We start from the raw sequence: 27,873 nt of genomic DNA on the forward strand, positions 1-27,873 counted from the left end.
CAAACAAGAATCTAACCCTAGTTATCGTTACTGTGACAGATTCATTGTATTTCTAGCAATTTATACAAATAGGTGCATACTTGAATATACATGTTTGCTCGTTAGATCTCAAATTGTTTATCCATGACTCGATACGTTTCTTTAATATATTGTAATATATCACTTCCATCGTCGATATTTATATGCATTACGATTGAAGTCTATAAGTGGATAAACTTCAATCATAACGCATTAAATCCATCGGTATATCACTAATGAGCTTCAATAATTCAAGCAATAACTCGTGAATTATTATGGTGTTTCATTATTGTATTTTAAAATTACTGATTAACCATAGTGTTATTGACTTGAGATATTCGATTGACAGGTTAATAATCATTTAAATTTGATCGGATCAATATATTTTTGAAGATTTAATTTATATAAAAATAAGATTTAATACAAAGGAAGAAATTAAATCTAAAATTTAAAATAGAGACTAAATAATATATTTTTTTAATTTACAGGACCAAATTATATAACTTTAATATTTATTTATCATTGTTTATTCATTTAAGAAGGAAAAAAAAAAAAAAAAAGGAAAAGGAAAATTGTGGTTGAAATAGCCGTTGGAAATTCAAAAGCGAACTAATTGAAATCTTCGCCTTCTCCACAACGTTCACTAAATTTTTTGAATATTTACCCTTAAAATCAGAGCCCTAATTCTTCGTCTCTCTCCTTCGATTTAAGCCCTACAGTCTCCCTTCTCTCCCTTCCAACGTCTAATCGATACTTCGTTGGTGGAGAAATTCCTTGGATTATTCGCGAATTACTCGTGTCTTCTGTAATTTGGATCAGAGAGAATGGCGGCCATTAACCGATACACTGATAACACGACGCCGGCTAACCCTGTTGTTTCTCCAGCCAAGCAATCCTTACCGCCGGCCAAAACCGCGGACTCTCAGTCCGTTCTCAAAAGGTATATATATTTCCGATCTGTCGTATTTGATTTGATACGTACGAGACTACGGATCGATCGCGGTTCTGTGCGTGTGCAATCGCCTCCGCTGTTTTGTGATATTCGGCCATTATTGAACTTTACGCTGGATGAGAGTGTTCTAGGGTTCCGGATTTAGTTTGAACTGATTTTGAGGACTGTTCTGTGGTCTTTCGCAATGATCTTTTTAGGGATTTAAGGGTAATTTGAGTGTCCTCTAAGGTTCTCTCCCTAACTTTTGCACCATAGCCACATGGATCTATGTTGAACGATATACCTCGTTCTTGCGTGTTTTATATCAAGAAATTAGTGAAGAACATATATAACTAACGATCTTCCTTCAATTTTTGTTGTGTTTTCTCTGACAACAGGTTGCAGTCTGAGTTAATGGCTCTAATGGTAAGACTTGAATTGAAGGATTGTTCTGTGTCATGTGTTATCTTCCGACTGTTAAGTTGAAGTATTTGCTGATAGATGAATAAACTCATGGTTTTGAAATTGCAGATGAGCGGAGACTCTGGGATTTCAGCCTTTCCGGAGGAGGACAACATATTCTGCTGGAAAGGGACAATAACCGGAAGCAAAGACACAGTGTTTGAGGGAACAGAGTATAGACTATCCTTTTCGTTCCCTAACGATTACCCTTTTAAGCCACCAAAGGTGAAGTTCGAGACTGGCTGCTTTCACCCAAATGTCGACATTTATGGCAATATTTGCTTGGACATACTTCAGGTAATTGAGCTATAGCCAAGTCTTCGACATTGAAACCGTAACTTCTATCCAGAAGTGAGTAATGTTTAATTTTCTGCAGGATAAATGGTCATCAGCCTATGATGTGAGAACAATACTTCTATCCATCCAGAGTCTGCTTGGAGGTATACTTCCTGACTTGATGGTTTTATTTCAATCTGAATGCTTCTAATTTTGGGAATGGAAAATGGATTTTGCGAATGACCCTTTGCCGCCATTTACTTGCAGAACCAAACACAAGCTCACCTTTAAACACCCAAGCAGCCCAATTGTGGAGCAATCAAGAAGGTGGGTTTCCATTGTAACACTAGTTTTTTTTCCTTCTCTCTCTGAGTTCATGTGAAAGTTGGCTCACTCATGTTTTCTGTGTTTTCTGTAGATTATAGGAAAATGGTGGAGAAATTGTACAAGCCTCCAACAGCAGCAGCTTAGATTGTTTTAGTTTCCCAAATGATTTTTTTTTTTTTTTTTTTTTTTTTTTTTTTTTTTTTTTTTTTTTTTTTTTTTTTTTTTTTTTTNGTAATAGATGTTATATGGTGTCTCTCCTGTTATAAGTGGAAATTTCAAGTCATGAGCCTATTAGTGTTCTCATTTCAGTGTTCTATCAGCCTACAATTCAAATTCTTGTTGATTAGTTTCTGTCCAAATGCTTGATTAATGCAGAAGATTGTTGAAATTTTTTTACATATCAAGAAGTATTTAAATTGACTAATCCTATCGTGTTAATACTAATTAATTCATAGCTACGATTTAATATTTTATTTAGGATTGTAGGCACTCTTTTGAACCAGGTCAATGCTCAAAGTGAGAAGATGGTTCTTCTGTATTGGACCCAGTGTGTTTGTCGTCCTTCTCTTGCCTTGTTCATGAGTTCTTCAGGAGAGCTTAGGTTGCGTGGTTGAAGGTTTGCTTGCCTTGAGATGGGGGGAGGTTCGGGAATTTAGGGGCCTGTCTCCACTTGGAGTGTTGCGGTTGTAATGAAGCTTCTATTGCTTATTCTTATTGGTTTGGTTCTCTATGTGTAGCTCGTGGTGTGGTGAGACGGTATATCTTGTGTGGGTGTAGGAGGCATGTGTACGACTTATAAATTTTCCTCCTAGTGCTCAAGAGCCAGGGCACTCCTTTATAGCTTCGTTTGTTGTTTGGGATAGATTCCTAGTGGGAAATCATCTTCATAACTCGAATCATTCTATCCCAACAAATTATGTTTTTTTTTTTTTTTTTTTTTTTTTTTTTTTTTNCCCTTTTCCCGAGTCTATTTAGGGTGAGGTATTGCAAGGACTAGAGAGATAACTTGGATCTTCCAGTTTAGTACATGTAAGTGTTTTTGCATAATTCTTGAGTGTACGGCAAGATCCACCTGTTGACCGGGGACAAAAGTCGGCCTCAGTGATTCAACAATGCCAAGTGGAAGGGCTGTCGCTCAATGGCTTCTTAGTGCTTCAGAAAATGAGATTCCGACCAAGAACAAAAGCACGACCCACCTCAACAAACAATCGATTCACCTCAACAAACAATCGATTGAGAAAGAAGAGACCTGTTAGAACATCCTATTGCTTTTAGTCATTCTACCAACCTCTTGCGAAAAGTTGAACAAACACCAAACCTTGGTTAAGGAGTATCTGGCGAATGCCCGCGATGTGCCATAACTATCACTTATTGCGGGAAGAGTTCATGGTTCTTGCTAGCAGCCTCCTCAAGTTTAAAAGAATGAGCAATGAAAAAGGAACATGCCATGGAACATTTGACAAGGTCCAAATATTAGGACAATGGCCAGACCCACGTCTTTGACAACCATGAAAAAACATTCCCATCTCACCCAACGTAGGGCTCTGCTGATGCAACAAATAGTAGAAAGAACCAAAAAAAAAAAAAAAATGGTCAAAGCCCAGCATCATAAATGGTGAAATCCAGTATACCAACGCATTCAATTACAAAAGCCAGCCTTGGGAGTTGACAATTAGCTTACAAATAAATGCAAAGAACAAGATATTGACAATTCCAGTATCAAATAATACAAAGCCATTTCTTTTCCTCTTTTTTTTTTTTTTTAATACAGAGAGACATCACATTCTGAAGAAATGAATTTCTCTAACTTTACAGGATCTCTATATGTATATATAATATATATATATCAGCTATATATATTCATATATATGGCAAATCAATTGGATGAATGTGATGCAGCAAGAAGAGCTGCTCCAATGCCGGATCCATCTTCAGTTACCCTGAGAATTACATGTTTGGCATTATCTTCTCCCAGAATCTCAGTCAAAGCTTCAAGCAAGTACTCTCTGAACATCGTGTAATTAGTATATAATCCCCCATCGACTGCCACCACCGTTCTTTTCATATTCACAGCACTTCTACTTCTTACTCCTGCAATTCCTCCTGTTCCATCCCGCCCCATCTTCTTTAGGATACCCAGAATGCCAGCAGCTACCAACCGGGCAGCTCGGCGCGTCACTGTGTTGCATATTCTTACTACAAGTTTTCGAGCTTTTAAAGGGACTTCAAGAATCTGGAAAAGCGGATACACAGAGAGAGGAAGTGTTACTTGTCTGAATTTTGGGTCAAATTGAAGGGGGGGGNGGGAAAGGAATGATAACGGATAGTAATAGCATAATTTTAAAGATCCTCTATACCCCCAAGGTGTCCCTCAAGATCCTTGCTACTTCTCTCAAGTCAGGAGACTCGTCTTCGTGCATCTCAGCCATTAGAGGTGTTCTGAACACATAAAAGCAATCACTTACTAGTTCCAAATTAAATCAGAAACAAAAGTTCAGAACACTGTCAAATTCATAGTTGTTGTAGGTAAATGAGATACGATTCACATGCAACCCTAGTTGTTCAGAACAGTGCTTGCAACCATAATTGTGCATTACATGATATGATTCACATGCAATTTAAAATTACCTATCTATTATTTTCCACAAAGAATGTCCAAAGTCAAATTCATTTTCAATAGGCACGAGAGAAAGGAACATACGTCAACACAAATGCCATGGATAACCTGGATGAACCTGACCCAAAAATATCGGATTCTCTCGACATTTGAAGAATCACTCTTCTCACAATGTCACCCAGGTACATTCCCGATATCATCTTTTCAAAACCCTGCTCAAGACTCACGCAAAAGTACAAATTAGTTTCCATATGACAAATTAGTGCTAGAAAAAGGGAAAACTAAGTAGTACCTGATCATTTGGATTGGGGCTGTCAAAATCCAAATCAATATCATAGGAAGTTCTAGGTAAATGAGAGGACCAAAAATTTCCCCACTCCATGTTAATAACCTGACCAAGAAAATAAGAACTTCAGACAATCACATTTACTTTGAAATAGTATCCACATAAAATTTAAAAGAAGATTTAAAGACAGGCTGGCTCCTACCATGAACCCAGAGGTTGTATGAAGTCCTTGACACTTGATAATAGCATCTGTACGCTCCAAATAACAGGCATTGGTGCCAGTTCCAATTATCACTGCAGCAACAGTGTCAGCATCCTGATAATGTCCAAGAGCTAATGTCCCCACAGTGTCATTTATCTGCTTCAAAGATATATATGGACTCATGACCTCCGAGTAATGCAACATTTAGCACCAACTTCCAATCCAAGTATGAAAAGTAGTCACATAAATTACAAGTCTATGGCTTACCAAGCCTTTATGTTTGGCATGCATGTCTTTAAGAAAAGAGATCATCTATTGACTCCGGAATATAAACTATTATAACAATTCCCAGTCTCCTACCAACAAATTTGTAAAGCTCCTCTTACTTTTTGAAATTAATTGCATATTGTATTCTCTGTGTTCCTATTAGATATGGTGCATGGGATGGAGAGAAAAAGATAGTACAGGCTTTGGTATAAATTTTTTTTGATAAGAGGCTTTGGTATAAATGAAAAACTAGAAACTTAAGCCATGAGGACCAAGCTATAAATATCTCAGGAACTAAAAGCTGAAAACAATTCTAGTTCCATAAATCACCTTTCCAACTACAATTTCTTTGATCACAATGAGAGGAAATGAAAACTTACAAGTGCTGTGACTCTTATGTTGAGACCCTTTCTGTTCAATGCTTGTTGCAAGCACTCCGTAACATCTCTCCCAACCTGACCAATAAAGAAGTTTAGCACCTTGCAGAATTAAACTTGTTTTCAAGGAACGTATAATTTGATTGATAATTTAATATAAAGTCAATACTCAAAACAAGCACCAGATTCCGTGGATTGATGTAAGAATCCTAAGAGAAAATGCAAAGCATGCTTAGTCATGAATGGCACAAACAATAGAACTAATACCCCACCCTGCCTACACTATGGCAACAGCACAGGAGAATTTATACAAGAATGAATTTTCACTCTCTCACTCTTTCCAAAGCCTAAATCTACAGAGACACCATCCAACTAACCATGTCTTCAATGGAAAATCCTTTCGTCCACTTAATTAACACGCCAGATGAAATGGAAGTTTGTTTTGTGGGAAAAGAGAACGTAAAACCAAGGTCCCTTCTCCCACCTAGAAGAACCTCAGAATCATTTCCTTTATCAATAAATTCCTTCAACGATGAAGCAATAAAATCAAAGAGATCCTGCAAAAAANAATTTGGTTTTAATGATATTATGTGGACACAATAGAAACTTAAACAAACTAGACATTAGTACAATATCAAGGAAAAAGATAGTTACATTGCCTGTGCTGGTCATTAAATGCTGGGGAATTGGAAGCCGCTCCACATCATGCTCAAGAATTGACGATCTATTACCTTCCAATTGAACACTCAAGACCCTGAAATTTGTACCCCCTAGATGAAGGGCATAGTGGGTCCCAATCTCCTTCCTAACAGGAAGAGTATAATCAATGTAAAAATATATAATCATCCAAAACACCCATTTCATGAACACTACAGTCTACAGCTTCAACTTTAAGTCATATACCGAGAAAAAAACAAACACATAGACCAAGGGTAATATTGTTATACTACAGCCAAAATAGAAAACTGTAGCTCAATAATAGTGTTATGACCATTTTGCAAAGCAGTGATTCTTACTTCAACGCAAATTTGATTGATTTATCGAGTGATTAAAAGTAGATGAGAAAATGATTTGACAAACAAATGGTTAAGTGATACCTAACAAGAGGAAGATCGAGCAAGCGTCGTAAAAACGATTAAACAGAAACGAAATATCACACATAGGGTGCGAAATAACAGAATAAAGACGAACCAATTTCGGTGAAGTTCAACAATTCAAAGATAGACACTGATGCAAACCGAAAGAGAGAGAGATATATCCTGAAAGCCATTCTATATTCAAATCCTTATTTTATCATCAAACAAATTGAAAGGAGACACTAGACGAAAAGGTTGTTATAGAAGAAAATAAAGAGAAGCCAATGCTGCTGAATATTTGACACTGAAATTGAGAAGCGACCGAAAAAGGCCGCAGCCACAAGGATATCGCAAGTGCGAAACAATTGAGGAAATGAAATTAGTGAAAACTTGACCATATTTATCGCATAGAATCGAGCAACAAATCATCACAGATGAACAAAAAACTAAGAGGCTTAACTACTCCTTAACACTAATATTCTCAAGGCAACCGCAGACTGGCCTCGCTGATCAATAATAAGCGATAAAACCCCATGGAAATAGAAGATTACCCGTCAGGAAGATTATCAACGAAGGTGAGGAGCATTTTGAGTTTGGAACCTCCTTCCGAGGCCAAACCAGCGTGCATCTCCACAGCCATGGCGTCGACCACCTGCTTCAGCCTCCCGACAGAAGTCTCACAATCCTCCTCCAGCTCTTTTAAAACCCTAACCACTCTCCTCCATTTCCCTCTGTTCTGCACTCTCCGACCAACCACCCCGGCGGCCACTATACACGCCACCACTGCAACACTCACAGCCACTCCCACTACTACTCTCCCCATGTCCCTCCACGATCACTCACTCCGTCCAAAAACTCCACCGCAATCTCCTCTCCTACAACTCATTCCAACAAAGCAACACCGTCGGAACATGCACTCCGCATTCGATTCACTCCCCCTCCCGTAAAATCCTCGCCGCAATAACGTCGTTAAAACCACATCTCACCACTTCCCATACACCGGCGCCACCAAAGGCCTCTCCAGCATCTTCGAATCCAACCTCACAAACCGGTCGCCACCAAGAAAAACGGAGAAGGAGGTTCAACAACACTCCGACAACCGAACCAGACGCGAGAGGATGGGTTTGCGAGGGAGACTTCGCAAATTGCTAGCAGAAGAAGCATAGGAAAGTGGATGGTCAAATACTTATAGAGTGATCAAAATGACCATTGTACCCCTAAAATATCTGGAAATTACTAAATTCTATTGCAACAAAATTCCGCGGCGATTTTTCACCGTGCCCTTTCTTTTTCTTTTTTTCTTTTTTTTTTTTTAAAAAAAAAAAAAAAAGTTCTTGTTTTATTTATATTTGCCGACTTTTCCATTTTCCCCCTTATAATCTTTGTCCCCAGCCATTTCCACCAAGTGCCCCTGATTTATTATATAATTACCATTCTGCCCCTTCTTTTTTTTCTTAAAAGTCACCGCCCTTTATTTAATTTTTTTTTATTTTAAAAAAATTGAAAAAATAAAAAATTAAAGTTTTTTTTTTCCTTTAGTGGGTTGTGGCCTATAAAATCAGGTGCAGTAATAATAATAAAAATAATAATAATATAGACCGAAGAGGATAGCCATGGAAGCAAATTGATGGCACTGATTCTCTCTCTACCCATATAATAATAATAATAATAATAATGGAATTATAATTGAGAATTTTTTAAATGTCAAAGGTCCAAACAAATTGACTTAATAAAGAAAAAAAGGGGAAAATGTGGAGATGCGGAGGGGCAGGATGGGGAAAGAAAGGGAAAGTTGCTGGGGGAGGGAAATATAAATAAAGAAAGTTAAGGGGAGGAAAATCAAAAAAGGGAAAGCGGAGACGGTAGCTGCTTATTTGGAGGATGCGACGCCGTACTGCCAACTGTTTCACGCTAATAACCAGCTGGGGAGGAAAATAGAAATAGAGAAAGTTAAGGGGAGGAAAATGGAAGAAGGGAGGAACGGCGACGGTAGCTGCGTATTTGGAGGATACGACGCCGTACTGCCAGCTGTTTCACGCTAATGACCAGCTGTGTGTGGCAGAAAAAGCAACTAATTCTGTACTGCGCTCTACCCTTGCCTTTTCCAACGCCAAGATTTCTATAAAAAAAATTAAATTCTAAATTAAATTTCTATAATTTTAAATTTTAAAATTAAAATCTCGTAAATAATTTATAATAGTTTCTTCCCAATTCCAAAAATTAAAACAAAAATAAATAAATAAAATAAATTTACCATTTCACTTCTGACAAAATAATAATAATAATAATAATAATAATAATGCACGTTGTTGTAATTTACGTGCCTGGCTCTGCTGTCTTGCACTCCCACCTATTTTACCAACTGTTTTTTTAGTCTTTCAATAAAATTAATTGACTTTTTTAACCCTCACTCTCCCCCTTTTTAATTTACTCTAAATGATGAGTTGGCATGGCATTCCCTTTACCCCAACCGTTGCATGTTTAAATTTAATTTTAAATTTTGTATTAAAATTCTCTTAATTCTTTTATTTTTACTTTTTACTTTTTATCTAATATGCGAATTATTACCCCTTCTTTTTTTTTATTTACCCCATTTTTCAAAAGTGAAGGTTAGGAATGATCTTGTTTAATTCTTTGGCATATTTTTCACGTTTCTTAAAAAATCACATTCAATTCTTTGGCTAAAGTTTTCAACTACCAACTTCTTTTTGTGTTTCAAATTTTTTGCTTTTGATTTTAAATTTATTTTTAAAAAATTAACGAGTTACTTTTACGCTTATAAGTTTAATTTTTTATATCGAGAATTTTAAAAATAAAATAATTAGATTTAATTGATAACGCTACTTATGAAAACTAAAAAGAAATATTATCTATTTTTGTCTGTTACGTATCGTTGTCAATCTCACAGTTTTAAAACTCGTCTAGAGGACAATGACCCAACCTCTTCGTTATTACACTGCACAGTATCTACCTCTGACATCAGTTGCAACACATCGGGCTAGTTCCTAACTCTGATAAAATTTGTAACAGCTCAAATTTATCGCTAGCAGATACTATCCGCTATAACCCATTACATATCGTCACCAGTTTCACGATTTTTAAAATATGTTTGATGTCTAGCCTTTGTCCACTAGTGTCTCATAGATGACTAAATTTGATACAATTTGTAACAACTCAAATCACATGCTAATAGATATTGTCTGTTTTGGCTCATTACGTATCATCATTGACATTACGATTTTAAAACGCGTCTATTAGAGATAAATTTTTATTCCCCTCTTCCGTCAATAACGGATATCGCAAACGTTAGTTGATAAATATTTTTTTAAAAAATAAAGCTTACATTATTTACTTAATTTTGGTATTAGATGGACCTAATTGGTGTAATTAATCTACGATATAAAATGAAGGGGTGCCCTTGATTCGCACTTAAGGAGCTAAATCACGAAAAATGAGACAAAAATGTGTCTCGAAGTTGGTGAGGGAACGCGAAAGCATTGAGTTGGCAAATAAATCCCAGCCGTCCAGATTCAATAATGAAGGATCGTACGGTAGGCTTTTGGTTTAGTTGGTTTCGATGGAGCCGACTGTCACCAACTAAAACCATGATTTAATATGTTGATAGAAAAACAGTTTTTATTCGATGTTTCAAAAACATTTTTATTTTGAATTTTGAATTTAGTATATAAAATTATTATTAAATTATTTAATATTATATTTTTATATATAAAATTATTATTAAATTAATTAGGTTGCTTTATGTTAAGAATGAGAAATAGAAATAGAATTGGGATCGAAAGTATGATCTTCATTCATGTTTACCACGTTTAAATAGGATACAAACTATCAACTAATACCTAAAAATAGAAAAAATATATATCTAACTAAATCTGGTAAATAAATAAAATATACGGTTAATCAAATCTATACTAACAACTCCCTAAATATGTGAGATATATTCTAACTAATTATCACCGCAAAATATCCTCTTAATACTTTATAATATAGATTAAAAAGTGATTTAAATAAACCCATTAATTAACTTCGACAGTTAGTAAATTAAACAGCTAAATTTCAACCATGAAAAGGAGATTAGGAGTTGTTTAGTTTAATTTAATGTTAAATCTTGACTTAAAAAGGGATATTTCCGACCAATGAAAGTGCCAAAACTTTTGGTCAAAAGAGAGAGAGAGAGATGTTTGTGGCTGCTTTTCTTTGCTTTTACGTCTCTTTCATAAGCATATTTATGGCGGTGACTAATTTCCGTTGTCACAACTCGCATCTTTGACCTTTATTTATTTAATTAGTTAATTAATTAATTAATTAATTACTGATTTTAATACATTATTTACATGTTTAATTCGAGAGAAAATAAAATTAATAAATAACCTAAGTTTATTATTATTATTTTTTTTAATAATTTGAATAAGAATTTAAATATTTTCAAAAATATGAAAAATCATTATAATTAAAACTTTAAAGTTTAAATAAGAGCTTACTTTTTTAATTGTTTGCGAGTTTTTTTATTTTTATTTTTGTTTATTTTAGGGAAAGGAAATTATATTTATTATTTAAGGAAAGAGCTATAATTAAAATTTATAATTACGTCACATTTGGACAGTCAACATGGACCCACAGAAACATAGAAGGTGAATCTTACCTAATTCACCTTTTTATTCATTTATTTCTTTATTTATTTCACTATCTCCATTCCTTTCAACACCCAATCATTTTTCTTTTTCTTTTTTTCTTTTTTCATTTTTCAAATTAATTAATNATAGGATGAATTTTGTTTTAAATATTTATTATTATTGTTGAACTTAGGTAGCCCTAATATTTGGTATATAAACTTATAAATGTAATTTATATTTTACTAAAAAATATTTAAAACTGAAATTAAAATTTTAGAATTATATTAGATATAAAATTTGTTTTTTCATAAATGTATTAAATATAAAATAGGTCACTTTTTCTTTTTTTTTTTTTTTTTTTTTTTNTTTTTGTTGAGAACTTAATATAATGAATTATTTTGTTCTATTTACAATTATTTACTATTGTATTTTCTTTTGTTTTATATGGTTTTAATTATTCAAACTAATGTTTTGATAATAAGGGACTGTTAAGGTAACAGGTGGGTGACGGTGAAAATGCTCAACAATGTCATCAAGCCAGATGTGACCATCCAGCCTATCTTACGTGTCCATATCAACACCGCCAAATATGTCCACCGTGGATGGGGGACCACGGTCATCTTTGCTGGGTAACAGCCTCGGAGGAAAATAAATGGATGCATATTCATATATATATATATTGTTAAAATTATTGGAAATGGAAGAAATAATTGGAGAAATGTACGTTGGGAAAACATTTTGAATATTTATTAATTTAAATAAATTCAAAATAAATTAAATATTTATTAATTTTGTTGACTTCGTTTGTAGGAAGTGGCGATGCCACGTCAGCAGGATGATAAACTGATAATGGGATTGAAGAGGACTTGTTATTATCAAGTTTATGCAAAACTGTGCCTCACACTATTGAGGACATATTCTATTTATATTGGCAAAAGATTAACTAATAGATCCGATTTCATAGGAAACTAACGAAGTAAGCCTATCTTTATGGCATGACTAACTTCAAGCTATTCTAATGGATTGACCAATTCTAACAGTCCCCTTCAATCCCAACAAGTCTTGTACATGTTGAGATTGTTACAATGTGTAGTAAAAGGAGTTTTAGACAGTGGTTTTGTCAGGATATCAGCTACTTGATCACTTGATGAAATGAACCGAACTTCCATTGCTTTACGTGCTACTTGTTCTCGAACAAAATGAAAATCAACTTCAATATGTTTCGTTCTAGCATGAAATACTGGATTTGAAGTTAAATATGTAGCTCCGAGGTTGTCACACCAGAGGCGAGGAGCCTTTGATTGATACACGCCCAGTTCCTTCAGTAATGACTTGATCCAAATCATTTCTGCAGTAAGATTCGCAATGGCCTTGTATTCTGCTTCGGTGCTTGATCTTGACACTGTAGCCTGTTTTCTGGAACTCCATGAGATTAGATTTGCTCCAAGAAATACAGCAAAGCCGCTAGTTGAACGTCGATCATCGGGACAACCAGCCCAATCAGCATCAGAAAACCCCGACAACATCATGGTTGATTTCTGAATTTTCACTCCTAATGCTAGTGTGCCTTTAACATAACGAAGAATTCTCTTCACAGCACCCCAATGAGCATCAGTAGGTGTATGAAGATATTGACACACTTTATTGACAGCAAATGCCAAATCAGGCCTAGTCATTGTCAAATATTGTAGTGCTCCCACTGTACTTCTGTATTTGAATTGTTCTTCAGCTGATAAGGGTATTCCTTGTTCTCTGAATAATTTTTCAGCAGAACCCATTGGTGTAGACATAGGTTTGCATTTTTCCATGTTTACTCTTTTCAACAAATCTAAGGCATATCGTCTCTGTGACAGTATGATACCATCTCGTGTTTTCTTGACTTCAATACCCAGAAAATACTCAAGACCACCCAAATCTTTTACTGCAAAATCTATTTTCAATTTCTGAATCAACCTTTCGGTTGCTTGATCAGAGGAGCTCACAATAATTATATCATCAACATAGATGAGCATATAGATAGTTATCTCTCTGTTTTTGAGAATAAAAAGAGATGAATCAGCTACTGAAGCCTTGAAGCCTAACTCAATAAGTTTTCCAGTCAACCTTGAATGCCAAGCTTTTGGGGCTTGTTTCAGGCCATAAAGGGCTTTCTTGAGCTTGCATATGTAATTCTTTGGTTTGGCTGAGTCTTGAAATCCTGGTGGTTGTCGCATGTACACTTCCTCTTTCAGAATTCCATGCAAAAATGCATTTTGGATATCAACTTGTCTCATATTCCAGCCCTTGGTTACTGCTAGCGAAAGAATGACCCTGATTGTTGACGGTTTGATCACAGGGCTAAAAGTATCAGTGTAATCAACACCAAATCTTTGCTTGAATCCTTTGGCAACTAATCTTGCTTTTAATCTTTCAACTGACCCATCTGCTTTTCTTTTCACTTTATACACCCATTTACTATCAATGAGATTTATTCCAGGTTTGGGTGGAACTAGATCCCAAGTGGCATTTCGTTTTAGCGCTGAGAGCTCATCATTCATTGCTCCTCTCCATCTTGGATGTTGCATGGCTTCCTGCAGGTTTCGAGGTTCAGTAGCAGTCTCTATGATCGGAGTTGTGATAGTTACAGCGCTTGCGAATTTTCTTGAGGTTTCTGAATATCTGATAGTTCCATCAGTGAATTGTTTAGCTTGTACAATGTTATTTCTCAACCTTGTTCGCATTGGATGTTGACTAGCTGCTTCAGTTGGTTGATCAGACACATGTTCATGAGTTTGGTTTTGAGCATTGATCGAACTGCTCTCAGCTTCATATTCTGCAATTTCCTCTGAACTTCTTGTATTATCTGCAGAAGATAAGCTGACACCAGACAAGTTGTCACTAGCAATATTATCAGTTTGACCATCATTCATATGGGAATTACTAACAACTGGTTCAATATCTGTAAGAGCATTTTCAGTGTAAAAACTAGCAAGTTTGGCTAAGGCTGGAAGTAGAACAGGATGATGTGGATTTGTGGTTTTGTTTGGTGGCTTAGATTCTTCAAAAGGAAAAATATTTTCATCGAAAACCACGTCTCTAGAGATGTAAATACGTCCTGTACTTCTATTTAAGCATTTATATCCCTTATGAGAAGAACTATAACCCAAGAATATACATCTAGTAGTTCTGAAACTCAGTTTCTTGTTGTTGTAAGGCCTTAAATTAGGCCAGCAAGCACAGCCAAACACCCTAAGCATGGAGTAGTCTGGACTTTTACCAAACAATTTATGAAGTGGTGTGTCTTGTTGTATGGTTCGGCTGGGCATTCTATTTATAAGAAAGCAAGCTGTGTTGAAAGCTTCATCCCAGTAGGATAGAGGCATGTTGGCTTGAGCGAGTAAAGCAAGGCCAGTTTCTACAATGTGTCTGTGTTTTCTTTCGACTAACCCATTCTGCTGGTGTGTGTGAGGACAGGAGATATGATGTTCAATGCCTGTGGATTTGAAATAATTGTGTAACCGATGGTATTCACCCCCCCAATCTGATTGGACGGAGCGAATTTTGGTATTTAGCATAGTTTCAACATGTTTTTGAAATTGAAGGAACACAGACTCAACATCAGATTTGCATCTCAGAAAGTAAATCCAAACATAACGACTAAAATCATCAACAAAGGAAACATAATATTTGGAATTATTTACTGACGCAATGGATGGACCCCATACATCAGTGTGAATTAATTGAAGGGGTGCTGTAGATACATGCTGAGAAGAACCAAATGGCAATTGATGTGCTTTCCCTAATTGACAAGCATTACAAATTGAGGAAGAGGGAATATTAGTATCTATAGCTAAATTATTATCTTGTAGAATTCTAATGGTAATTGGAGATGCAGGGTGCCCTAGCCTTCTGTGCCATTGTTCTTTCGAAAGTTTGGCTGTCAGCAAGGCTTGACTGAAATTATGCGGTAGAACGTATAGGCCATTCTTACATCTACCGTGGAGCAGGAGTTTCTTCGTGACTCGGTCCTTAACCAAAAAATAGTTTGGGTGAAATTCTACAACAGCATTATTATCAGATGCTAGTCTTTGTACTGAAATTAGGTGCTTATTGATTTTAGGAACATATAGGATATGTTTCAGAACAAGAGATGAACCAGAAATTAATGAATTCCCAATATGAGAGATAGACAAACCTGCGCCATTTGCAACCTGAATTTGGTCGGTGCCAGTGTAGCGTTCTCTGGTGGTAAGCCTCTCTAGGTCATTGGTGATATGATCTGTGGCTCCAGTGTCAACATACCAGTTTGTGTCACTAGTGTATCCACTTGTTGCCAAAGCTGCTTGTTTGAGATTATTTTCGGCTTGATATGCCTGATCAAATCTGTGCCAGCATTGCAAAGCATCGTGATTGGGCTTACCACAAATCTGACAGACAATGCCTGAGCTGCTTTGTGTCTTTGATGGTTGACGTCCAGGATTGTTCACAGTACGCCTTGATTGTCCATGACCACTATTTAACTGACGACTACGACCGCGACTACCTCGACCTCCATTGGCACCTCCACGAATGGATATCCTATTGACATTGTTAGCAGATGAAAGTTGCTCAAATGTACCCTTACGCAAGTGCCGCATCTCATAGCTCAGCATGTGAGCATACACGTCGCTGACAGTGTATACATCTGTTCTGGTTGTAATGCTTGTGACTAGAGGATCATAATCTGGACCAAGTCCTTGCAGCATGTAGGCGATGAGTTCTTCATCCTCTATTCGCTTGCCAATGGCAGCAAGTGTATCACCAAGATGTTTTACTTTACGAAAGTAGTCAGCAATTGTCATGTCCTTTTTCTGGATAGTAGAGAGTTCCATACGGATCTGCATTGCTCTTGCTCGAGATGTGGAAGCAAATTGTCGCTCCAGCGTAATCCAGGCTTCTCGTGCAGTGGTGATTCCAACCATCGTGCTGAGAACCTCCTCAGTGACTGATGAGTTGATGAGGCTGAGTACCAGCTGGTCCTGGGGGTACCAGACTGTGAACTCAGGGTTGATGATAATTTTGCGATTCCCTGTTTCTTCACTTGGTTCAACGGCGATCGTCTGGCTTGGTGCAGGCATGGATCCATCCACAAAACCAACAAGGTTTTGGCTACGCAAGTAGGGAAGGATTTGGGTAGACCACAGTAGATAATTTTCTTGTGTAAGCTTAACACTAATCACCTGACTGATCGACGGAGAAGACATTGTGTTGTTTGGGATTGACATGTCTAACAGCAGAGGCTATGGATCTCGTGGATCTTATTTCGGCTCTGATACCATATCAAGTTTATGCAAAACTGTGCCTCACACTATTGAGGACATATTCTATTTATATTGGCAAAAGATTAACTAATAGATCCGATTTCATAGGAAACTAACGAAGTAAGCCTATCTTTATGGCATGACTAACTTCAAGCTATTCTAATGGATTGACCAATTCTAACAGTTATTACAGGGAACTTGCCGGTGCGGAGAAGAGCGGCAAACAATGGCGGGAGCTTTGAAAAGCTTTTCTCCGATAGCTATGATCAATGCCGATACTGAACTTCTGGTTCAACTGCCTCAGAATGATTGCAATTCTAGGGTTTTGGTACTCGGAGGCACCGGTCGGGTCGGAATCTCCATTGCCATTGCTGTCTTCAAGTTCTGTCACGACCTTCAGATCGTCATTGGCGGTCGCAACAGGTGATTCTTCTGTGTTTGTTTTAATTCGGTGAGTTTCACTTGTAGGTAGGTTTGATTTATTTCGATTCTATTCCTTTCTGTATCTCTAAGTTATTCCTTAAAGTTGGTTTATCCGGCGTGTTCTCTCGTTTAGATCCTTTTTCATTATGAAACTAAACTGTTGTTTACCGATTGTTAATCAGTGGATTTCGAGCCTTTTCTAAATTGTGATGCATAATGATATAAGGTGCGGCGTGCTGTGAAACGGAAAAAGGTGCTGTAATGGTTGCGAGAGTTGGGAGAAACTCTCGATTTGTTGAAGTCGATGCTGAGAATGTAAAATCATTGGAGGCTGCTTTGAGAGGTATACTGATTCTTCTAATTAGTTTATGATTTCAACAGTCGTCTTTAATTATTTCTTCTCCAATTTCCATTTCGTGAGTGAAATATGAAGCTCCTAGACATACTGTGAACTTTTCCTCCTTCAAATGGAGTTTTAAATTTAAAACTTAGCGGTCAAATTCCAATCCAATAGTTTAATATTCTGAAACATAAAGTTGTACCCACGAGGAAATAATTTCATGCATAAAGTTTTACCTTCGAGGCTACGAAAAGAGTTGTGTGAAATGCAAGAGATCGCTGTTCAAGGAATTTTCTCTTTATCTCAAACTTTGAATAGCGGTATCCTTTTCCTTTCTTTGCTTTCATTATTATTAAAAATTCTCTGTAATTTGCGTTGCCTATTTATGGAAGTTCCAACACACATGGAGTCTCCTGCACCTGTTGACGCCTTTCTTTTTTATTGTTTAAACTACACACCGTTATTACTCTTTTTTAAAGTTTTAGCTCTGAGTCTCTGACAAATAACATGGTATTGTCTCTAGATGTCGTGTATGGTTAATTTCACGACCTTTTTTTTTGTTGACTCCAAAGACTGTCAAGCGACCAGAACTTTGGTGGTTCTGATGAGCTTTTGACCTTGGTGTAAAATGCAGATGTAATTTAATGTAATATCATGGTTTATTTATAATAAGATTAGTGAAATTACATGTAGGGATCAATTCCTCACCCCCCCTTAGTTATTTTTTATTTTCTTACCATGGAATTATTTTGTAAGTAACTGATTTTTGTGGTCAAACAATTTAAAATGAAAGTATTATACATAAATTTGCCCCTTTTGATTTATGAAATATGTCTATCTGGAACAAAACACGTGAAAATCTTGCATCCTAAACTAAGGGCATTCAAATCTTTAACATATTGCCACCAGGGGTGCTTAACTGAAATCTTTAGATGTTACTACAGATGTGGATCCTGTAGTTCATACTGCTGGGTCATTCCAACAGACAGAGAAGTGCACCGTACTTGAAGCTTCCATAAATATCCAGGAAAGAGCTTTTATGATCATATATTGCTTGCTTTTATAAATATCTAGAGAAGTGCACCGCATTAAAAATCTTGCTTTTATGATCATATATTGACGACGTTCTTTGTCTATCTGCATACAGCCTACGTTGGTGTTTGTGATGATACAAACTATTCACAGAATGCAAAAGCTTTCAAGAATAAAGCTATGGAGGCAAATATTCCAGCTATTACAACTGCATTTATCCTGGAGTGAGCAATGGTACATAATGTACTAATCGTGCACTTTTCTTATGTGGATAGTTCTTATTATGTGGTGCTGCTAAATCTATTAGATTGAACGCAATATTCAACCAATTCATTTTCCTTGCACAAAGTATAGGAAAGATATTGTGTAAGCTAATGGGCGAGTGGTAGGTTGAAGTTGAAGTTTAGTTTTCATGGGCAATAAAAGCAACAGATTCAAGTCAATGCTTCGTCTAACTGACAATCTTTTCTGTTTCACCGAGCCAGTAATGGTGGCAGAGCTAGTACGTGCTGGAGAGATGAAAGCAGGGGTGATCCCGATAGGCTAAAGAGAAGTCCCTGATAATCATGCAACTAGTGAGTAAACCTCAACTGATGAAGCATACTTTTCCCCATCACTTATAATTCAATACTGTATTTGTACGAAAGAAGGTAGACAAACTCCCCATGCCAACAGAGAATTAACAATTTACAATCTTCGGGCTCATTTGGTGCATTCTTTAATAACCTTTGTATTTCCTTCGAGGAACCTCTGTATTTCACGATTTTATATGAAAATGGAAGAAATCAGGGTCAAAAGATTTTGATTTTTAATGCCGTCATGTTTTATATTCAGCATAACCTTCAGTTAAACTAGAAAACTTTGAGGTCGTTAGTACAACTAATTATAAAAATTGATATGGTGCGCTTTCTTCAGCAACTAAGCGTGAATTATTATCTCAGATTCTACCTGCACTGCAGGCAATGGTGGTACTGGTCCATCTATATTAGCTACTAGTTTCTTGCTGCTGGGAGAGAAGGTGGTCGCCTATAATAAAGGTTAGTGTCAAAACTGAAACTTGTTTGTCTATGTAATATTCCAGCACTTGATGATTTTGCTGGAGAGCGTGTATCCATGAGGGTGAGAATCAAATTTCTTATATTTATACACACAAATTTCTGGTGAAAGAAGACATAGCTTTATCAACCATTTGATAATTTGATTTCTGATTTATCAGGTGTTGGAAGTAGTTGATTTATGAAGAATGCCTCTTTTTCTTTTTCTGTTTTTGGTTTAATTCTGATTAGATGAGGCTACTTCATGGATAGCAGGTGACGAGAAGGAAAGTCGTGTAGTTTATGTAAGAATGTGATTTCTCTGGGCACAAACATGATTTTAGAGAATTGCTTTCAACAATGAAAACAGGTATGAATCTCCAATTTCTTCTTTGTTTCTAGAAAGTATCTGACATTTATTTAAAGAAAACAATGACTACTTCATTGTACTCACACTATAGTATCTGAAATTTTTGGAAAGTTATGGTGAGAGGAATGGCATTTTTCAAGATGTTTGTGAAGAAGAACAAATTTCCAATCACAGTTTTCAAAACAATTCTTTTTTCTGGATAATGTTCTTTGAAAGTTCACTCTCGAGTGTAGAGATTTTCTTTTTTATTTTGAAAAATCAAGAATATCATAGCTTTCCACCCAATTAACTCCTAAATTAAAAGTTTCATCTCTAAAAAACCCATAATGTAAAATTGGCTCAACTTTGAGAAACAATAGATAGAATTTCAGTTCATTCTTCTGTTTGTGAGGTAGAAAGATGATGTCCACTAAGAACTCATCATTCGTTATATTGTCTTACCTTTGATCATCATCCCTCGTTCTTATTTGACCTAAAACCAATTATTTAAAAGCACTTTCTAGATGGAGAAAATAAAATGACGCCATCAATCAAAAAGATTGTGCTAATCACCCAGATCCTGTGAATCAAGAATCAAGTAGAACACTACAAACACTAATAATACAAGATCGAAAACCTTCAACAACGAGCGAAAGTCTAAATTTAGTTTCAAAAGCCAAAATTATCTTGATAATGTATGTTCCCAACCAAGCTTAAATCTATCAAACACAACAATTTCTGAAGTGGCATTCATGAAATTTCATTCCAAAATATCATTTACAACATGAACTACTCATGTCAAAGGTGTTCACAGTCAATCTAATGTTCTCTTTTTCTTCGTTTCTTTTTCAGAATACACCATTCTTTAAAAAACGAAGAGAACAAAATCAGACCACATATAGTCATCAGCATGAAGATCTGGAATAGTACTTCGTCAGCCACAGATCAAATTCGACATAAACGTAAAAAGAAGAGGGTACATCGAACACACGAAAATGTTATGCAGAAAATGGTAATTACCAGATTGTTGAAGCTCTAAACTGTAGTAGTTATCCTTATTCTTGTGTTAGCATCCTGTCAGAGACTCAGCCAGCCATTAGATGTTGTGACACACCTGTTTACTCATCTCTTCTCTGTCTGTACATGGCACTGTGAACAACTTCAAACTTCCTCTGTGGAACACCTACATTTTACTTCCTTTGTGGCATCAAGGTTGTTGCGTTAAGGATCATGCCTCCACCTCCTTTTCAAGATTTAGCCATCAGGAATTCCCATGAGCCAATTGTCAACTTTTGGCTGTCTCACCCTGAGGGGACAAACTGCAGCTGGATTTCTTGATAGAATGATCAATTACTTGGTGCACCCTAGCCATTTGAAAGCCTGAATTATATCCTGATGTGTTCGCATAGTTCTTATGGATACCTGGTTGATCGAGTAAATTCTGATCCGCTGGTTGATCGAGTAAATTCTGATCCGCGAGAACCATAAGATCTCCATAGATCTTGCCACTGAGGCCTAACACTATTTCTTTCGAACTGATGACTTTGATGAACATCTGTATGTGATCTAGGGGTGCTGCTTGCATTGCGTTTCTTTTGGGCAGTCCTCATCTCTTCTTCTGCATCATATCGGGAGCGCTGTAAAAACAGATCAGTTTAGGCTACAATCATCTGGTAAAATGTATTGAGCTTGATAACATAGCCTAACACGATATGCAAGAGCGACTCGTGTAAAACTAGAGTTGCCACTGGAGGCTGCCTGCGGTGGGGGTACTTCTAGATCTAAACAATGCATGGACATATTGCACTTGAGGCAGAAAAGAGAATGAAAATAATGGTCAACAATGAAGAAACCTTTCTCTTGAAATTTCTATAAAAAAGTTGGGGAAGAACTCCCTTTTGGGTACCTTAATAGGATCTGAGAGTACATTATATGCCTCTCCAATCATTTTAAAAAGTTTATCAGCATCCATGGGGACTCCTCCGGCTATATCCTTCCATAGCACGTTATCTCCGTTGTCTGCTCTAGCCAAGGACTGACCAGCCTAAACGAACGAACAACCCATATTAAGAAAGCACAGACACAAATAAGCATATCTTCAAAGTACACTAAATTAAACCTTGTCTGGATGGTATCTGAGAGCAGCTTTCCTGTATGCCTTCTTAATTTCAGCTGAAGATGCAGATGGATCAACTCCCCTGCCATCAAAAAGGTAAATAACCAGTGATTCTCATAACCTAAAATTAAAGGACCTTTCTCAAAATTCCCATCCTACTGGAAGGGGAAAGAGGGATGTCTTTGTTTCCTTTTATTATCTGAATATTCGTTAAATGATGGGTGATACTTACAGAATAAGGTACATGTCCAATGGAATTTCCTTTCTTGACTCTTCTTCAACTTCTGCAAGCCGGAGACGAGCTTGTCTCAAATCATTTGCATTGGTACTTGATCTATCGGAATTTCCATACTGATAGGTCTTCTCTAATTCCTTAGAAAAAAGCAATATAAACTTCTGGAGATCATTAGCTGCTTGACCATAGTCTCTAATCATTTCATACAAAGTGGCCCGTCTAGAAATTGCCTGTGAATATAAAAGCTCTATCAGAACATACATGTTAGTGTTCATCTATAATGGTACTCTAATTTTTCTTTGAGAAACCAAGAAGAATTGAGGGATATTTATGTTGACAGCTCGGTGCCCAGTATAAACACAACAAAGAGAAAGCTTACCTTGAAAAATTCTTCATCAAGGGCTATGGCAAGACTACAATCAGCAATAGCATCAATAACTTGGCCCTGAGCTTTGTATGCAGCAGCCCGACTGTAGAAACAAAAAGCTGAGAAAGGACGTGACTCGACATTGCACGCCAGAGCAGCTGTATAGTGTTCAATGGCTTCTGAATACCTTCCTGCCTGAAATGCTTCATTCCCAGCATCCTGCACTCATTTAAGGAGAAAAAAAGGTATGGGGATGTAGTGCAAATATGAGAGTAAAAGATATTAAGGCATTAGAAAACGATATCTGGATATGATCAAGTTATGGCTGATAGGATGGAGGAGCCTCGAAGGCAGTCGACTTATGATACCTTGTGACGTACGAGCTCCCTCATGGTAATGGCCAATGGTATTGATGATTCTAAAAGCTTTCCTCCATTCCTGGAACTTAAAATTGTCAAACTGGAAAAGTGAAAACATTCTTTTTCCTTTCTAGTTTATTTTCTTTGCAATTTACTTCTTTATCAGTGAAATACTTGTTTCTTCTTCAAAAATATTAGGAAGCATAATAAATTACCCAATCACTGTAGGCACTTCCTCCTCTTGCATTAAAGAAGCCAGACCCTCCTCAAGTTTTCCCAGAAGGAAGTAGCACTTGAGAGTCAAGCGGCATCGCCAAATCCTAAAGTACAACTTCTTTGAGATTTCAGAAGAATCCAGATTTGAGGTCTGACTGACAATATCTTCTGAAGGAGAATTCTTTTCAGCAGAATCTACGGTATGCTCACAAAACTGAATCACCTCCTCATATCTTCGAAGCTGCAGATTTTTTTTAAGAAAAGCAAGTGATAAAAACCCAGAATCCATTGAGTTATGATGCATGAAAATGAAAGTTAGTTTAATGCATGAAAATGAAAGTTAGTTTACTTGCAGTAAAATCTCATATGATCTCCCAAAACAATTCAAAGAGGAAGGGAGAAAATAGAGGGAAAAAAATACAGAAAAACGACAATAACACTAGAGAAGTGCAACAAACCATGAAAAGAGCCTCTGCTTTCATTTCAAGTAATTTTTCAGAGCATGAGCTTATTGCCAAGGCCTCTGAAATTAAATCCAAAACATTCTGCATATCACTGGATGTGCTTCTTAGCTGAAGTTCAGCTAAACGTTTCATGCATTCAGACGCTTTCTGCAAGTCAGTAGAAACAGTAAGAACTGGTCACATAGATTACATCACGCCTATTAGAAGTGAAAGATCAACAAAGCAAAAAACCATATATACCTTCCTTGACAATTTTGGTCACTATCATAGGAAACAAAAAGGTTGAAAAACTATGGAGGTTTAGTAATTGTAACGACCCAAGCCCATCGCTAGCAGATATTGTCCTCTTTGGGCTTTCTCTTTCGAGCTTCCCTTCAAGGTTTTTAAAACGCATCTGTTAAGGAGAGGTTTCCACACCTTTATAAAGAATGTTTCGTTCTCTTTCCATCCGATGTGGGATCTCACAATCCACCCTCCTTCGGGGCCCAACATCCTCGCTAGCATTTGTTCCCTTCTCCAATCGATGTGGGACCCCCAATCCACCCCCTTCGGAGCACTGGTACAACGAACCCAAAAGCTTAAGCTTTTTAGTTGATTGACGACTAAACATAACATCAGAGTTTAAGGCCCTTTGTTTGAACCCTATAATGTTGTTTCATCTCTAATAAATATTGATAACCACTAGCTAAGTCTTGTGTAAATTTTCAAGCTTACAAGTGAAGAGTATTAAAGTATTGTTATAAGATTGAATTCCTACAACCCATCAGCTTACGCTTTTAGATTATCCATTACTTTGTTGCATAAATTGAACTTCCATGAAAGATGATAGTACGCATGTCAAAAGGAACAAAAAACTAAAAGTTATCACATCTTAGAAAGAAAATCTGTTACCTGAGCATTTTGCAAACCATCCGAGGCTTCCACTACAATTTTCCGGTCCACATAGATATCATTCCCAGGTTGCAGGCACTTCTTGAAGAATTGTACCGCATCGTCAATTTCCCCAAGGCCAAGGTAACAGCTAATTTATAAGATAGTACTTCAGTGATATGTTATGAACATAATTTTCAAAATCTACTTCAGCGAGCCCTTACTTTGCAGCTCTAAGGTACACTTTATAAAAGCTGGGATCTATAGCAGCAGCCATTGTACAGTCACTGATTGCGTCTCGCAATCTTCCAAGAGACATTCTTGTTGCTGCACGATTGCTATAACAAAGCATCAAAGCCCTGAGACAGCTTCTAGATGACTCATCTTTTGATATACAATTCACTCCTCGAGTGTAATGGTCCTCAGCCTTGGATAAATCACCACTTGCATATGCCTGGTTGCCTCTGTAACATGTTATGCAAACAAAAGAGAAAGAATCTTGAAGCTGACAATAAAGTATAAAGGATATCTTGAGACAATAAAGTATAAAGGCAAGAAGAAATCACAAGTATCAAAAGCCTAACCTCAGTCTCCACTTTTCACAAGCCTCCTGGGCAGCAACGGTTGCTGCTATCGTAGAAACCGACTCTTGCTTCGTCTCCTGGCCTTTGTTCATCCAAGAATCAACTCCTTTCTGACTCATTTGAGATGATATTGGTGAAGGATTCCCAGAAAATGTAACAAATTGCCCAGAAGAGGATGGCAATGAAACTTCAACAGCAATTGTTGGGGAAATAAAAGAATCTTGACCAACTTTTCCCCAACTTTTCTTATTGTATTGGCGTTTGGATGCAGATAATTGACCTCGAGCAGCAGAAGAGGCAGCAAATGTAAAGTTTGATCTTGATCCATCCTCTGAATTTGAAGCAAAACTAAATTGATTCCTGCCATCGCTATCCTGCCTCTCGAATTTCACGCTCGAATTGGCTTCTGTTTCTTCTGAAATAGCAGCTAGATCACCACTCATATCCAACTCTTCATTTGCAGATTTGTAGCTTTCAGTATCCACCCCTGAAACAGATTCTTCTAGAGGACCTTGAGCGCCATGGTTTATATTAGAATGGTAAAGAGAGCCTTCACATTCTTCCACTTCAGTTGCAGAACAACCAGGTTCACGTATATTTAAGCTTTCTGTAGCATTAACCAGATCTTCATCTATAACATCATTTAAGACCTCAGGTATTGATTCATCAAATACACCGGAGTTGTTGTCGAGATTAAGCGATTCATTGGATGCCAGAGAATTTTCACGAGAAACTCGACCACGAGACAGTGTTTCGTGATATGGCGAAACATCCATTGGTGAATAGAATTCAGATGCCTTGTGTCTCTCCTGAGTCTCCTGATCAACGCGCAACCGAAACATGGTAGAATTATATCTTTCACTCCTACCCTTTGGCTTGAATTCTCTAATTGGATCGCTCTGTGCACTGAATTGAAAATTTTCACTGATTCCAGCAGAAAATGTTTTTGTTTTTACATCTGGTGTCTTAAGTTCTACAATATCTTCAATGTTCAAATGCTGCATCTTGCTGGGGAGTTCTGAAACTATAGAATTACCAACTTTACTGTCCCACAAACCAGATTTAGCCCCTTCATTTCTAGTTTTATGAATTCGTGAAGAATTACCTTGCCCTTCTTCAATGTTCAGCTTCCTCAAGTAATCCGGAAGCTTTGATTCAATGGCTTCATCGACATTCAATTTCTTCATTCCATCCAAAACTTCCCTCTCTGAGGTTGTGCTCCTATTTTCTCCAAATACAAATGGCTGATTCCCAATGACACCCGACTCAGATTTACTAAAGATAGAATCCTGACCCGAAAATGCCGCCGGAAATGAATTCCCGGTGAACGGCCGAAGCGTTTCCGGGACCGCCGCAGACCTCAAATCCAGGCAACTCGTTTGCCTCCTCACCTTCGTCATTCTCGCCCTCGTAATACCAGACTTCGATCGAGAAATCGGTTCCGTAACAAAACTGATATTGGAATACCCATCATAAGAATTCGATGACCCAGGAGCATTATCATGGAAGCTTGATGAATTCATGTCGTCTGGGGATTTAAAGGCTCAAGAACGCCAGTTTCCTCTCAATGCAGAAACAACGATCATGGCGGATTCAGAGCGAGTATGGGATTGAAATGGAAAGTGGGCAACAGTATGTTTTGTGGACGGAGTTATTTCCTTGAGTTGGAAGGCAAAAAAAAAAAAAAAAAAAAAAAAAAAAAAAAAAAAAAAAAAAAAAAAAAAAAANGGAAGAGAGCGAAACAAAGGTTTTTTCAACAATCAATCACAGGTGCGACGCTGATAATGAAGCTGGTTGCCTTCCTTGGCTCTGCTTTTGATCTTCGTAAGGGCGCTTTCAATATCATGTGTTGTGTTGCAGCTCCAATCCCTTCATTTATTTCGCTTTCCATGTTTGGGGAGTCACCATAGGTTATTATAATTAAGTTTGGATTACATTATTTTTACGTTTCTTTTTGACCATAGGTTATAACTAAACTAATTTAATTTGGATTACATTTTGTTCTTCCCATAGAGGACGGTTGCGAGGATAGGATCGTACTAACATCTGAGCTTCGAATATTTATATAGAACAAAAATCATATGACCCACTTCCACCCAAATGTCACAATCTAATTATATCCTACTGGAAAGAGACACGTTTCATCAAATTGATTAATCTATGAACCCAGGTGACCATATTATATTGTCATTTGGTAAATATGTTGTCATTTGGTAAATATGTTTGGCTGCTATTTAATCCCCCATTAATTTTTTAATTTACTTACTTAATAAAAATACTTTAAATTTTAAAATAAAAAATATTCTTAAATTCAAAAAAATAAATAAATATTTATTTTTATTTTTAGATGAAGATGATCAATATTTTATTTTTAAAATGTCTTTTATTTAAAAAAAAAAAAATCTTTAAATTATTAAAAAATTAAAATTTAAAGAATTTGTTAACAAAATAAAATAATTGAGGATTTTTTTATTAATCTAAAATGAGAAATTTAATACAAACTAATAAGTTACTATAAATAAAAATTTTGTAAATAAAATTTTATTGAATATATTATTAAGTTCAATTTTAGAGGCCATATTTATTGCAAATTATTGAGAGGGTGAAAAAGTCTATATGAATTATTAGTATTGGAGCAGATGTGGTGTGGGGCCACCATTTGGCCTAATATTAAGAGCTTCGGAAAAAATTTATCCCAACAAAATTATTTTTGGTAGGAAAAAAACATTAACTAC

At 36.5% G+C, this 27,873-nt stretch overlaps 4 protein-coding genes, 1 long non-coding RNA gene and 1 other non-coding gene across 10 annotated transcripts; 3 read left to right on the forward strand and 3 right to left on the reverse strand.

Moving 5' to 3' along the window:
- Positions 1-681: 681 nt before the first annotated feature.
- LOC111795636 (ubiquitin-conjugating enzyme E2 20-like) lies at positions 682-2,232 on the forward strand. Its single transcript, XM_023678174.1, has 6 exons — positions 682-958; positions 1,348-1,375; positions 1,481-1,708; positions 1,788-1,851; positions 1,955-2,014; positions 2,106-2,232. The coding sequence occupies exons 1-6, from the start codon at positions 843-845 to the stop codon at positions 2,156-2,158; spliced, it is 549 nt and encodes a 182-aa protein (XP_023533942.1). The 5' UTR covers positions 682-842; the 3' UTR covers positions 2,159-2,232.
- Positions 2,233-3,623: 1,391 nt separating this feature from the next.
- On the reverse strand, positions 3,624-7,986 carry LOC111794881 (hexokinase-3-like). Its single transcript, XM_023677059.1, has 9 exons — positions 7,391-7,986; positions 6,418-6,568; positions 6,141-6,320; positions 5,767-5,841; positions 5,120-5,275; positions 4,924-5,022; positions 4,716-4,843; positions 4,372-4,453; positions 3,624-4,247 (listed from the first exon to the last, which is right to left on the reverse strand). Exons 1-9 carry the CDS (start codon positions 7,660-7,662, stop codon positions 3,891-3,893), a joined length of 1,500 nt encoding a protein of 499 aa, XP_023532827.1. The 5' UTR covers positions 7,663-7,986; the 3' UTR covers positions 3,624-3,890.
- An 8,102-nt stretch (positions 7,987-16,088) lies between these two features.
- Positions 16,089-16,224, reverse strand: LOC111796282. Its single transcript, XR_002815327.1, has one exon. It is a non-coding gene; the product is annotated as a small nucleolar RNA Z247 (small nucleolar RNA).
- A 714-nt stretch (positions 16,225-16,938) lies between these two features.
- Positions 16,939-21,135, forward strand: LOC111794882. 5 transcript variants are annotated; one of them, XM_023677063.1, is made up of 8 exons: positions 16,939-17,172; positions 17,399-17,515; positions 18,457-18,539; positions 18,660-18,778; positions 19,030-19,119; positions 19,486-19,581; positions 19,831-19,948; positions 20,780-21,135. In XM_023677063.1, exons 1-5 carry the CDS (start codon positions 17,019-17,021, stop codon positions 19,103-19,105), a joined length of 549 nt encoding a protein of 182 aa, XP_023532831.1. In that variant the 5' UTR covers positions 16,939-17,018; the 3' UTR covers positions 19,106-19,119; positions 19,486-19,581; positions 19,831-19,948; positions 20,780-21,135. The 5 variants fall into 5 exon arrangements, with proteins under 5 accessions (XP_023532831.1, XP_023532829.1, XP_023532828.1 ...); XM_023677061.1 differs by having other exon boundaries at positions 19,852-19,948; XM_023677060.1 differs by having other exon boundaries at positions 19,855-19,948.
- Positions 20,648-27,156, reverse strand: LOC111794880 (TPR repeat-containing thioredoxin TTL2-like). The gene is made up of 11 exons (XM_023677058.1): positions 25,139-27,156; positions 24,779-25,018; positions 24,576-24,705; positions 23,679-23,831; positions 23,220-23,461; positions 23,014-23,083; positions 22,658-22,864; positions 22,276-22,508; positions 22,047-22,125; positions 21,834-21,971; positions 20,648-21,564 (listed from the first exon to the last, which is right to left on the reverse strand). The coding sequence occupies exons 1-11, from the start codon at positions 26,659-26,661 to the stop codon at positions 21,340-21,342; spliced, it is 3,240 nt and encodes a 1,079-aa protein (XP_023532826.1). The 5' UTR covers positions 26,662-27,156; the 3' UTR covers positions 20,648-21,339.
- Positions 21,971-22,749, forward strand: LOC111794884. The gene is made up of 3 exons (XR_002815143.1): positions 21,971-22,139; positions 22,278-22,368; positions 22,619-22,749. It is a non-coding gene; the product is annotated as an uncharacterized LOC111794884 (long non-coding RNA).
- Positions 27,157-27,873: the final 717 nt, after the last annotated feature.

This window comes from Cucurbita pepo, chromosome LG05, assembly GCF_002806865.2.
Source record: "Cucurbita pepo subsp. pepo cultivar mu-cu-16 chromosome LG05, ASM280686v2, whole genome shotgun sequence".
NCBI classification, from domain to species: domain Eukaryota; kingdom Viridiplantae; phylum Streptophyta; class Magnoliopsida; order Cucurbitales; family Cucurbitaceae; genus Cucurbita; species Cucurbita pepo.

Coding starts and splice junctions, on each gene's coding strand:
- LOC111795636 (XM_023678174.1), top strand. CDS start 843: ATGGCGGCCATTAACCGATACACTGATAACACGACGCCGGCTAACCCT. Junction 959..1,347: donor TCTCAGTCCGTTCTCAAAAG/GTATATATATTT, acceptor CTCTGACAACAG/GTTGCAGTCTGAGTTAATGG. Junction 1,709..1,787: donor TTTGCTTGGACATACTTCAG/GTAATTGAGCTA, acceptor AATTTTCTGCAG/GATAAATGGTCATCAGCCTA.
- LOC111794882 (XM_023677063.1), top strand. CDS start 17,019: ATGCCGATACTGAACTTCTGGTTCAACTGCCTCAGAATGATTGCAATT. Junction 17,173..17,398: donor GTCATTGGCGGTCGCAACAG/GTGATTCTTCTG, acceptor TAATGATATAAG/GTGCGGCGTGCTGTGAAACG. Junction 18,779..19,029: donor TTATCCTGGAGTGAGCAATG/GTACATAATGTA, acceptor TCACCGAGCCAG/TAATGGTGGCAGAGCTAGTA.
- LOC111794880 (XM_023677058.1), bottom strand. CDS start 26,661: ATGAATTCATCAAGCTTCCATGATAATGCTCCTGGGTCATCGAATTCT. Junction 23,832..24,575: donor ATGGTTTGCAAAATGCTCAG/GTAACAGATTTT, acceptor ACTGACTTGCAG/AAAGCGTCTGAATGCATGAA. Junction 22,126..22,275: donor TTGGACATGTACCTTATTCT/GTAAGTATCACC, acceptor TTTTGATGGCAG/GGGAGTTGATCCATCTGCAT.
- LOC111794881 (XM_023677059.1), bottom strand. CDS start 7,662: ATGGGGAGAGTAGTAGTGGGAGTGGCTGTGAGTGTTGCAGTGGTGGCG. Junction 5,023..5,119: donor ATACAACCTCTGGGTTCATG/GTAGGAGCCAGC, acceptor TTTCTTGGTCAG/GTTATTAACATGGAGTGGGG. Junction 4,248..4,371: donor TCTTGAGGGACACCTTGGGG/GTATAGAGGATC, acceptor CCGCTTTTCCAG/ATTCTTGAAGTCCCTTTAAA.